General features: G+C 37.3%; 1 protein-coding gene across 8 annotated transcripts in view; it reads left to right on the top strand.

The window, feature by feature from the left end:
* Positions 1 to 10,107, top strand: part of arhgef9a (Cdc42 guanine nucleotide exchange factor (GEF) 9a) — a 31,785-nt gene extending 21,678 nt beyond the window's left edge. For 7 of the 8 annotated variants that reach the window (XM_048187177.1, XM_048187175.1, XM_048187176.1 and 4 more), the window contains 8 exons: positions 1,480 to 1,695; positions 2,186 to 2,365; positions 2,464 to 2,696; positions 2,875 to 3,004; positions 4,559 to 4,690; positions 6,110 to 6,353; positions 6,568 to 6,636; positions 8,181 to 10,107. In XM_048187177.1, coding sequence (XP_048043134.1) covers positions 1,480 to 1,695; positions 2,186 to 2,365; positions 2,464 to 2,696; positions 2,875 to 3,004; positions 4,559 to 4,690; positions 6,110 to 6,353; positions 6,568 to 6,636; positions 8,181 to 8,353 — 1,377 coding nt within the window. In that variant the 3' untranslated portion in view covers positions 8,354 to 10,107. Of the gene's footprint in view, positions 1 to 723; positions 744 to 1,479; positions 1,696 to 2,185; positions 2,366 to 2,463; positions 2,697 to 2,874; positions 3,005 to 4,558; positions 4,691 to 6,109; positions 6,354 to 6,567; positions 6,637 to 8,180 lie in introns of those variants that run through there. The other variant, XM_048187182.1, reaches the window with a different exon arrangement.
* Positions 10,108 to 11,606: the final 1,499 nt, after the last annotated feature.

Below are 11,606 nucleotides of genomic sequence, written 5' to 3'. Positions count from 1 at the left end.
TTATATGTTTTTGTACATTTTGAACACAAAAAAAGTTGCGGACTGCAGCTTTAAACAATAAGACTAAATGTGTTGAGCTATATAACAACAATTAGTTTTCTGTCTATAAATATATCAAAACAGTTGTTCCCTTGTCTATCTAAAACAGACAAGGGCAAGTGGCTTTGGTGTTTCCATGGTTTCTACAAAATAAAGGAGGGTAACGCGGGTATGACGCAATTGACAGGCGACTCCTCACACGTCCTGGAGCCTTGGTTAAAATTGCAATTTTCTCACGATTTACAAATAGTTGCAAACATTTGGGATATTGTAAGTACTCAAGTGAACAAAATATATAACAGTGGCCTAGTGGTTTTTGGATATTTTACAGCAAAATTCTTACATATTGCACCTTTAATTAAGGGACTAAAATGTCTTAAAGGTACAGTCAACACTTATTTTTGTTTATGTTTCTTTGATATGACTGGAGTCTTCATCTTATGAGTGTACATGAGTTTAAAGGGATAGTTCACCCAAAAATGAAAATTCTGTCACCATTTGCTCACCCTCATGTTATTCAAAATATGTATGACTTTTTCTTCTTCTTCTGCAGAACACAATAGAAGATGCTTTGGGAAATTTTGAGAAGTTTTTGACAAATTAATGGAAGTAAATGGAAACCATTTGATTACCAATATCCTTCAAAATATTTCTTTTTTTGTTCCACAGATGAAGTAACTCATACAGGTTTGGAATGACATAAGGTAAATGATTATAAATGATAACAGAATTTTCATTTTGGGGTTATCTCACATCCTTTTAAACATCTTATATGCACCTTTAAAATCTAAAGAGCTTGTTGTAAAACTTTAAAAGTAGTGAAAACGTCTGCATATTCATGGGTTTTCATTGTGCGAGTGTGTGAGAGAAAGAGAGTTTGTGTATATGCAGGCATGTGTGTTCACATCAGATGGCTCACCTGGGAAAGCAAATGATAAGTTACATAATCAGGGCAAATAAAATTACATCAGATTCTCTCAACCAAACACACACACATACCATGCTCCTAACTGTGCGCATCTGTATCGCCCTCCTTCTCTTTCCATCTCCTGGCTTGTGTGTGTGTGTGTGTGTGTATCTTGGCAGCAGTGTAACAGGTCCAATTGCAGATTCTTTTATGTCCTTCTGAAAACAGATTTTGTAAGTGTTTACTTTTGTAAATGTTGTAAGTCTAATGTGGTAATATGTAGTTGGGACTGATGCCACCAGAGGGCGCACACTGACTCTATTTCACATCAATGTAACTTTAACCCCTGAAGCTTTTAAAGCAACATCTAGACACTTTAATGACCTTATGAAAGCAATCATGCAGTCTGTTAACTTTGGATGCTCTGAGCCGAATGCTAATCGAATGTGAGCACAATTATCGTGATTACTTTAATTGATGATAACAGGACTTGAAGATCAAGTCATGTCTGTCTTAATGTGTGTGTGTTCTAGTTATGGGTAAATCAGGAGGAAAACACAGCGGTCGAGGCTGCCGAAAGCTCCAGCGAGGTGCAGAATGGCCACGCTGAGGCCAGTCCGAACCCCAGCACCGACTGTCTGTGTCTGGGCCAGCCCACCCAGAACCGGGACCAGATGAGGGCCAATGTCATCAATGAAATCATGAGCACAGAACGACATTACATCAAACACCTGAAGGACATCTGTGAGGTAATAAACACATACCAGCTCTTTCACAGCTCCGGAGACTTCATTGATCATCTTCGTATATATTTGATCATCTTCGGCTGTCTCAAATGTGTCTCCTAAAATTCCTGAGGAGAAATATACATAAACACAATTGAGACAAATGTTAACACAGTGAAAGTATGCAAATATGAACTTTATGTGGATAGCTCGGATAATTTGCTCTTGTGAGAATGAGAACGAGACATATTTAGAAATGTTTCTTGAGCACTAAATCGTCATATTAGAATGATTTCTGAAGGATCATGTGACTCTGAAGACTGGAGTAATGATGCTGAAAATTCACAGAAATTAATCATGTTTACATGTGTTAAAATAGAAAAATTGTAATGATTTTTGACAGTATGACTGTTTTACTGTATATTTGATTAAATAAATTCAGCCTTAGTAAGAAGAACAAGAGACTCTTGAACGGTAGTGTACATCTGTGTATGTATTTGTGTTTGTGTTTCAGGGGTATCTCCGTCAGTGTAAAAAGAGGCGAGACATGTTTAATGATGACCAGCTGAAAGTGATATTTGGAAATATCGAAGACATTTACAGATTCCAGTTAAGCTTTGTCAGAGACCTGGAGAAACAGTTTAACACGGAAGAACCTCATCTCAGTGAGATCGGACCCTGCTTTTTGGAACACGTCTGTATTCAAACACAGAAAATCATTGACATGTACACAATGAGTCAGGGGGAAAACTGATTAAAAAAAAAAAAATGTTTTTATATTTTTATTTACAGCAAGATGGATTCTGGATCTACTCGGAATACTGTAACAACCACGTTGACGCCTGCATGGAGCTCACACGTCTCATGCGAGACGCACGATACCAGCACTTCTTTGAAGCATGTCGATTGGTCCAGCAGATGATCGACATCGCCATTGACGGCTACCTGCTCACTCCAGTCCAGAAAATCTGCAAATACCCTCTACAGCTGGCAGAGTTACTGAAATACACAGTACAAGAACACAGGTACACACAGAAACATGGATATGCTAACTCCAGGTGCATCATGCAGATAATGGCCCACAAAATATATGACAGTGTAAACGACGAATTTGGAACTGACATATCTGCTTTCCACTTATCATTTTGACAGCCCTCATTTTTTCTCTTCTCTTTTGCTCACTCTTTTTCCTTTCTCTCCCAGTGATTATCGGTACGTGGCTGCTGCGCTAGCTGTAATGAGAAATGTCACTCAGCAAATCAACGAACGCAAACGAAGGCTTGAGAACATTGACAAAATCGCCCAATGGCAGGCCTCTGTACTGGACTGGGAGGTGTGTGGCTAAAGCTTTTCAGACCGAGCAGGATATAAGATATAAAAGAGAGCAATGGAAAGAGTTGAATCTGAAAATTGGGTTAAAGATAATTTAATGTCATTATTGTGTTAAATGACAAAAGCATCAAATAGGCATTACAAAAAGTAACTTTAGAAAAAAAAAAATTTGATTCAACATAGAATCAACATCATTACACAATCTTTTAGGCTTCAGTGGCCATGAGGGCAAGTAAATGAGGTGGCGGTAGTAGGTGGCGGTAAATGTCTAAATGAGTAAGTCATTGGGCCCTATCATACACCCGGCGCAATGCGACGCCAGGCGCAGTGTTTTTTGCTAGTTTCAGCCTGACGCAGTTCTCATTTTCACGTCCTGTGCCACGTTGTTTAAATAGTAAATGCACTCATGCCCATCTGTTCGCCCATGGGCATGCTGATCTGAAAACGAGGTGTGTTCAGGTGCATTGTTGCTATTTTGAGGCAACTGAAAACAACTGCACCATTGACCAACAAAAACCTGGTCTAAAGTCAATGGTGCAGTATTTTTTTGTTATTTAAAGGGCGTGTTAGTTATATGCACCTATATATGGGTGCACAACGTGCATACACTCGGCTTGTTACACACATAGGGATGCGCAACAGCACTCAAACATGCCAAATATTAAAAATAATAGAATTACAATGTTATTATTGTGTACATAAAGATAAAAATGCCTACATGTCATAATGGATAGTCATTATGTATCAGAATGACCTATTTGCAGTAATGACGAATGAAATTGGCTAATTATTTGACCAATTGTGGCAATACACACATGTATTTAAACTGACTCGTCAAGTTGAGGGTGTCTATATTCCACCATGTAAATAGCAGTCCGCCATGGTGCAAGAGCAAAGGGAATGGGAGGTGACACTCTAATTGGCTTATTGCACGTTATGCCCAAAACACACCCATGACTCATTAAGAGACTAGGTACAACCCTCAGCACTTGTGTGATATTGTGCTCGTTACAAATGCAGTATTGCTTAACTATATACAGTAAACTAAGCTTAATTAACATGATATAAATATGAGACAAAAAGTCATACAGGGGCATTTTTGCCCTGATATCTTCAATTTTAAGGGCATTCTAACTGCATTCTATAGGCTATATCACGCAGTGAGTCGTTGCCCTGCTTCAAGTTCGTCACCAATCAACTGTATGAAATGTAAGATCTGAGGCAGGGCAAGTGCATTAATTGTACTTGATTTTTGATCAAATAAATGCAGTCTTGGAGAGCAGAGACTTTCTAAAACATTTAATTTTAAATATTCCAAACTTTGACAAATAGTATATTTAATTTTTATTATTTTTTTTTTTACAAAAAATATAATTTTTCTATCCAGTTTCTAATGAAATCTGGCATCTGCGGCACAGGTTTGATGCTTGTTATTGACGTGCAACTTGCACCACAGGCTTCATATATGATTGGAGAGCTGTATACTAAGACACCAAGACATCAGAGTCTCAGTGGTGTCAGATGTAATGATTCATTTGTTATTGTGTGTGTGCAGGGTGAGGATATTCTGGACAGGAGCTCAGAGCTTGTGTACACTGGGGAGATGTCCTGGATATATCAACCATACGGACGCAGCCAAACCAGAATCTTCTTCCTTTTCGATCATCAGATGGTTCTCTGCAAGAAGGTAAGTGAAAGAGGGGATGAAGGCAAGAATAACACTCAAGTTCAGTTGATGATAAAGTAGGTGTCCGCTTTAACTGGGACACATGGATCTGGAAATAAGAGAACAGGTGAAAAAGAAAGTGATATTTCTAGATAGATAGATTTGAGGGGTCAGGCATGACTCTTGCAGTCCTGTTTTTCATTTTTGAGGAGTAGGGATCTTTGAGGGAAGGTAGCAGGCAGCCGATGATGTTTCAGCACATTGCACACTGTAACTTTCACTTGGAGAGCCAAGATGCAGAATTGAAGCAGACAGGCATGGAGAAGCAAATAACTGATTAAAATATAGTGGTGTAGCACAACTGAGGGTTTGTGATTTGGATACTAGCTGAAAGTAGAAGCCGTTTGTGTTTCACTGTCCTCCAAACACCCTCAAGCTCAAAGCACATGGCCCATTTTTAGTCTCTCCACAAAGGTGCAAAAACGGCTCTCTTCAGCACCTTTTGACTTACACAGACAGTTCAGCAACACAAAAACAGAGACCATCAGCACCTGTTTCTCACAAGACTGATATGAGTGTACCCAGACCAGCCAACCAATTAGCAGTCTTACTATTTATATCCAGTTACTAATTGTTTCAAATGAACACGCAGAACATGTTGGGAGACTTGTAATACAAATCACTGTAATCTCTAATAAAAAGGTGACACACACATCCTATCCCACATATATGTCAAAGACTAAAAAGGGTTTTCAAGCATCAAAACAATAAGTGTAATGCAGCTTTGAATTGTTGTTGTTGTTTTTCAATACATCAGAATGGGTCCTGTTAATTTTTTTTTTTTTTTTTATGAGCAAAAATTAAATATACATTTTTACCATGATTTACAGAAGACACCACTAAAATGTCATTCAGTGTAACAATCTTGTCAGGGATATTTACAATAAAAAATCTATTTATGCCATATTAAAGACTTTACCCCAAATGCTAATTACTTGTAATTTTACATTTTTAAACTTTGCCACTATCCTAGGTTTTGCCCATTTGTCAGCAAGAATTTTGTACTTATTTAAAATGCAATAAAATTTAGTACGCTCAATTATTCTTTTATATATTTTAATACGTACAGGTCAAAATAAGTGTCGTTTCAGTTTTTACATAAATATAAGCGTTACACTAAATGACAATGGAACATTATTTCACCCACATTTTGACATTTATTCTCCCCAAATTTTTTGTTTTACTTGCATTTAATGTGCTTTCTATGTAAAATCACTAAATTTCTATTGATGCGGACATCTAAATATCTTTGACCCATGTACATGTAATTTACATGTACATTTATGTTAATATAATATTTAGTTTCGTTCTGTCTGTAATTTGTCTCGACTGTTAGTACCGACTACAGACATACTAATAATGTCTCTCCTCCTTCAACAGGATCTCATTCGCCGTGATATTCTGTACTATAAGGGTCGGATTGAAATGGATCGATATGAGGTCATTGACGCAATCGACGGCCGAGATGATGATTTTAACGTTAGCGTGAAGAATGCATTCAAACTGGCCAACAAAGACACAGATGAGATCCATCTGTTCTTGCCCAAAAAGCTGGAGGAGAAAATCCGTTGGCTTCGGGCGTTTCAAGAGGAAAGAAAGATGGTCCAGGAAGATGAGAAGATTGGTGAGAACTTTTGCATCACAGTTTAGTCAATTATTCAACCTCATGTTGTCTCAAAATTGTATTCTTTTTTTACATAGAACACAAACTTTTTTTAAATTTATTTTTTTTAATTCAGGTCGGTCCATAGAAGTTCACCACTCTCAGTGATTTAAACTTTGTTCTGAAAGCTGTTAAAGTTTTACACTAAATGTTGTCTGTCATTTTCTTGCGTTAGGGTTTGAAATCTCTGAGTATCAGAAGAGGCAAGCCGCCTTGACCGTTAGGAGAGTCACCAAACAGAAAGGTATGAAATCTTTAAGCCTGTGTGATCCTTATCATGTTCAATGTTGGGTAAGTTACTCTAAAATAGGAAATAATTACTAGCTACTAATGACATCTTCAACGGTATATTTAGATTATTGTACAGATTACTCACAAGTATTGCATTACTTATTAATAAGTACTTTCTAAATGCCATATCAACAATACAAGGATAGACATGAAACTGCTTTTCTAATTCTTTCACATAAATGATATAAAAGTGTACAAATTGAACTGACCAAAGTATTTAAAGGGAGAAGGTTACATTAAAAACATACATTTTAACATTAGACATTATATGCTGATGTTAAAGGGATAGTTCACCCAAAAATGAAAATTTTATGTTTATCTGCTTACCCCCAGCGCATCCAAGATGTAGGTGACTTTGCTTTTCAGTAGAACACAAATGATGATTTTTAACTCCAACCGCTGCCGTCTGTCAGTCTTATAATGTGGGTCAATGGGAACTTCTTTTATAAGAGTAAATAAAACTTGCTTAGACAAATCCAAATTAAACCCTGCGGCTCGTGACGACACATTGATGTCCTAAGACGCAAAACGATCGGTTTGTGTGAGAAACCGAACAGTATTTATATGATTTTTTACCTCTAATACACCACTATGTCCAACTGCGTTCAGCACTCGGTTAGTTAGGTCTGATCGCGCTCTGACAGCGGCAGTGATGTCTCGCTCATATACTTCAATGAGTGCTAGACATCACTTCCGCTGTCAGAGCGCGATCAGACCTCACTAAATGAGTGCTGAACGCAGTTGGACATAGTGGTGTATTAGAGGTAAAAAAATTATATAAATACTGTTCGGTTTCTCACACAAACCGATCGTTTCGCGTCTTAAGACATCAATGTGTCGTCACGAGCCGCAGGGTTTAATTTGGATTTGTCTAAGCAAGTTTTATTTACTCTTATAAAAGAAGTTCCCATTGACCCACATTATAAGACTGACAGATGGCAGCGGTTGGAGTTAAAAATCATCATTTGTGTTCTACCGAAGAAACAAAGTCACATACATTTTGGATGCGCTGGGGGTAAGCAGATAAACATCAAATTTTCATTTTTGGGTGAACTATGCCTTTAAATCCACTATTATTTTATATAGAATTGTTCTATAGTCTATAAAGTATTTCATCAGAAGTAACTAAATTACAGAAACAATAAAAGTAATCCCTTACTTTACTTTTTCAAGGGAAAAGTAATTAAATTATAGTAATTAATTACTTAGTAATGCATAACACCCAACACTGATAATGTTTCTCATGGAATGTAGATGTATTAGATTTATAAATCAATTTCTTACATTTAACCCTTTAAAACCTACGGAAGCGCCTGCTCTCCCATTTGCGTGTCTCTGCTTAAGAATTGTTTTGCCGTGCAGTGCCTGTGGATGTTACAAACAGCATAAATCTACACAAAAAATTCAAATAAATGTGATAAAAAGTCATGTTAAACACAGATATACCTTGAGTTTATGCATCAGTCTTTGTGTTTTCCTATGTGCCCATCTCCTCAGGTGTGGGCCGATCGGTCCCCCCAGCGTACCCACCACCTTTGGACCCCATGAACCCCGGGCAGTACCTTCTCCCTGACGGCTACGGGCAGGCAGATGGATATGAATACGAGCCCAAACGCAGCACATCACCCTTCTGGCAGAACTTCAGTCGGTTAGCTCCCTTTAAAAAATAGTACACACATCCACCAGGGGTTGGATACACCGGCCTCTGTATACTTGGAAAAGCACTATTCTACTTAAGATACATCTGTGGGACTTGAGGAGGACTGACACGACACACAAACTACAGGAGAGAGGACAGACCTTGCTTTACTGGGGTTTACCAGGCGTATTTCTTTTACTGGGGTTACGGGGACACCTCGCCGGGCTGGCTGCACTGAATTCTGCACACGACATGTAATTCACAGAAAAGAAATTCACGCAAACACACACACACACACACACATGCAAAACACACATTTTATCCCTCAGCACTCTCTTTTTAGAGAGGTTTTAAATTATGAAATAAGAAAAATCACCTATGGTTTCTTCTCTACACAAATCGACGGAAAGCGAATTTTCACCTTTTAAAGCACTAAACCACCGTAATGACTCTTGCTCTCTAGTGCCGCCCTGGTGTTCCTCCGTGCACTGTGACTATTCGGGGCATTCTCTCTCATTCGATCTCTCTTTTTCTCTCTCGATCTCATACTCCACATTATCACGTGTTTTTCCAACAGTTTCGCGTCTGGTCAAAGCTGAAGATTTTTTTTCCTGGACAATTTCTCCTTGGATGAAACCTGCTGCACTCTTTAGTTTGTTTTGCATGAGATTCAGTTCATTGCAGGTATTTTTATTTGTGTAATTCTATTCATACGGGTCTCGGAAAACAGTGGATCATGATCTGCAAATTTGTCACGCAAGTTGCTTAAACCGATCACGGTCTACTGGAAAAATGGATATCGGAGCAACTTTGACATTCAGAGAAACCTACAATCAATCAAGTTTAAAGTCGTTTTGGTTTGGACCAGAGAAACCTGAAGGAGGAACTGTTTTGCTCTGAACAGTGGACCTCTGTAGCGTGTTTACGTCAGAGCCTTGTTTATCCTGTGGTCTCGGTTTCGGCTTTATCATTGTTTCCCCTCTCTCTCCTATCCGTCAGATGACCGAAAAACCTGATCAGTTGTTAAAAAGTAATAATTCCACCTCTGAGCCCGTCTTCATTTTATGGGGAATGATACTCGGACCAGGACGACTTTAATCCTGCTGATCAACCTCGTAATGACATGCCAATTCATCTCTAACGTGCCAAAATAGCCTGGTTGCCAAATTTTCCCATAACAGGTGCATTGGCATGTGCGAATGCCAACCCCATGAGCTGGTACCCCGCCATGTGACTTCTCAGGCGAAAATTAAGTCAGTTAAATTTGGTTATCGCTGCTAGGATTAGCATGACATAGCGTTTCAGTTTTTTTATTTTTATTTATTTGGTTGTTTTTGGTTCTCTCTCTATATATACAGTATATATATATTTATTTTTTCCCAACTTAAAGGGACTTGTGCAAAATTTAATTTATGGTATATTCGGGTTTTGTCTGATAACTTTCAAAGGATAGTATTTAGTCCAATCACAATATTTAAAGTATTGCTATAAAACATTATTTATTCTATTATAGTGTGATTTTCTTTTTTTCCATCTTGATCCTCTCTCTATATTTTAGAGCTTCTGCTGGAGTGTTAAAGACCCTATTAGGGCATAAAAAATGTAAGAGGACAGTATGGAAGAAATATGTCACACATGTGTACTAAGTGCCACATGAATCTATTATTATGTTACAAAGGAAAATATCAGTTTAATATTTTTGATTCGGTGATATGATTGAAATAAGAACATTATATCATTATTTCATAATAAACTTCATTATGGAGAAAACAGAGTTGAACTGAATACATGCTTCATCTGGTATTATTTGATTTCACCTGTTTACTAAACAGTAATGCTGGTTTCATTGTAAAAAAAAAAAAAATTTTAGAATGATGGTATTCAAAAATAACTACAGCGTAAATGGGTAAATAAATCAAGTTCAGAATAACAGAAAGTTGAATTCCCAAGGAAAGGATGCAATTGTCCTGGTTTATTTGAATAAAAATCTAAAACCACAAGTATTTAGTTTACCATTCGTATTAAACTGATTCAAAAATATAACATACCCACTACCGTTCAAAGTTTTGGGGTCAGTAAGTTGTTTTGTTTTTTTGAAAGAAATTAAAACTTTTTTTTTACCAAAATGACAGTAAAAAAGTATCCAACAATGGCTCCAACAAAAACATTAAGCAGCACAACCAGCACCAAATCAGAATATTAGAATGATTTCTGAAGGATCATGTGACAATTATCTTTTAAAACACATAAAAAGTCTTATTGAACCCCTTTGAATAGTAGTGACAGGTACATATTTTATATTTATGTATATATTATATTTGAAAAGAACAGATTAAAGAAGAGTCTTGTCTTTTTTTTCCAGTTTATTAGGCTGAATTGTTTTAAAGTGATTTTATTGTTCAGTATGCATCACAATAATTTACCTGCTGATGGATAAACATCCATTGATTCACACAGGTTAGTAAGGTCTCTAAATTTTACACAGACACTCTCTCTCTCTCTCTCTTTCTCTCACTCACTCACTCACTCACTCACTCACTCATGTATTACATTTCTTCATGAGATATAAAGCATACACTAAAGAATACCAGGATTGCCGGGAAACTGATGATGTCACAGTGATAGTTTCCCACGAGATTTTTTGTGCTCTTGTCAGTACAGCAAAGGTAAAGTCTGAACACCATAAAAGAACAGTGTCAAAAGCACAGCATGACATGGTACTAAAATTCTACAACCCAAGACAGAAATACATTCATAATGCCTCATAATCGTGAACCGGCCAAGGTCGATGGGAAAAATACATTCCGATAAATGTTGACAGACCTTCATAACCCTGTTAGGTCAATAATTCGACAGTAGTCCAACATATTCAACATTCAGCATTCACTCAACATTCAGTCTTAAAAAAGAAAAGGCAGATTTCCCTTCTACAAAACATTCACTTCCTTCATTGATTTATTTCAGCGTCCAATCACAGTGTGTGGTTCGAGTGGTTTACAGTGGTCTGACTCTCATGAAACATATTTTAGTAAAGCAAGTCCATGTTTAACATGGTCTCGAGGGCGTTTTTAAATCAGTGCAAGAGACACTTTTATTGGTGTAATCTTTTTCTCTGACACTCTTCAGTGATTGTACGCATCATAAATATGTAACATATTCAGAACATCCACTCAAAGACTTCATGACACCTTTGAAAACATTATTTCAGAATTCACAAATAGGCAATATGACATCTGAGCCTCATACATCAGTGGTGTAAAACTAACAGTATGCCGTTATATTTG

The sequence above is a fragment of the Megalobrama amblycephala genome, linkage group LG4, assembly GCF_018812025.1.
Source record: "Megalobrama amblycephala isolate DHTTF-2021 linkage group LG4, ASM1881202v1, whole genome shotgun sequence".
NCBI classification, from domain to species: domain Eukaryota; kingdom Metazoa; phylum Chordata; class Actinopteri; order Cypriniformes; family Xenocyprididae; genus Megalobrama; species Megalobrama amblycephala.
The sequence above is the reverse complement of the archived record's forward strand: the minus strand, read 5'-3'. Positions and strand labels throughout refer to the sequence as shown.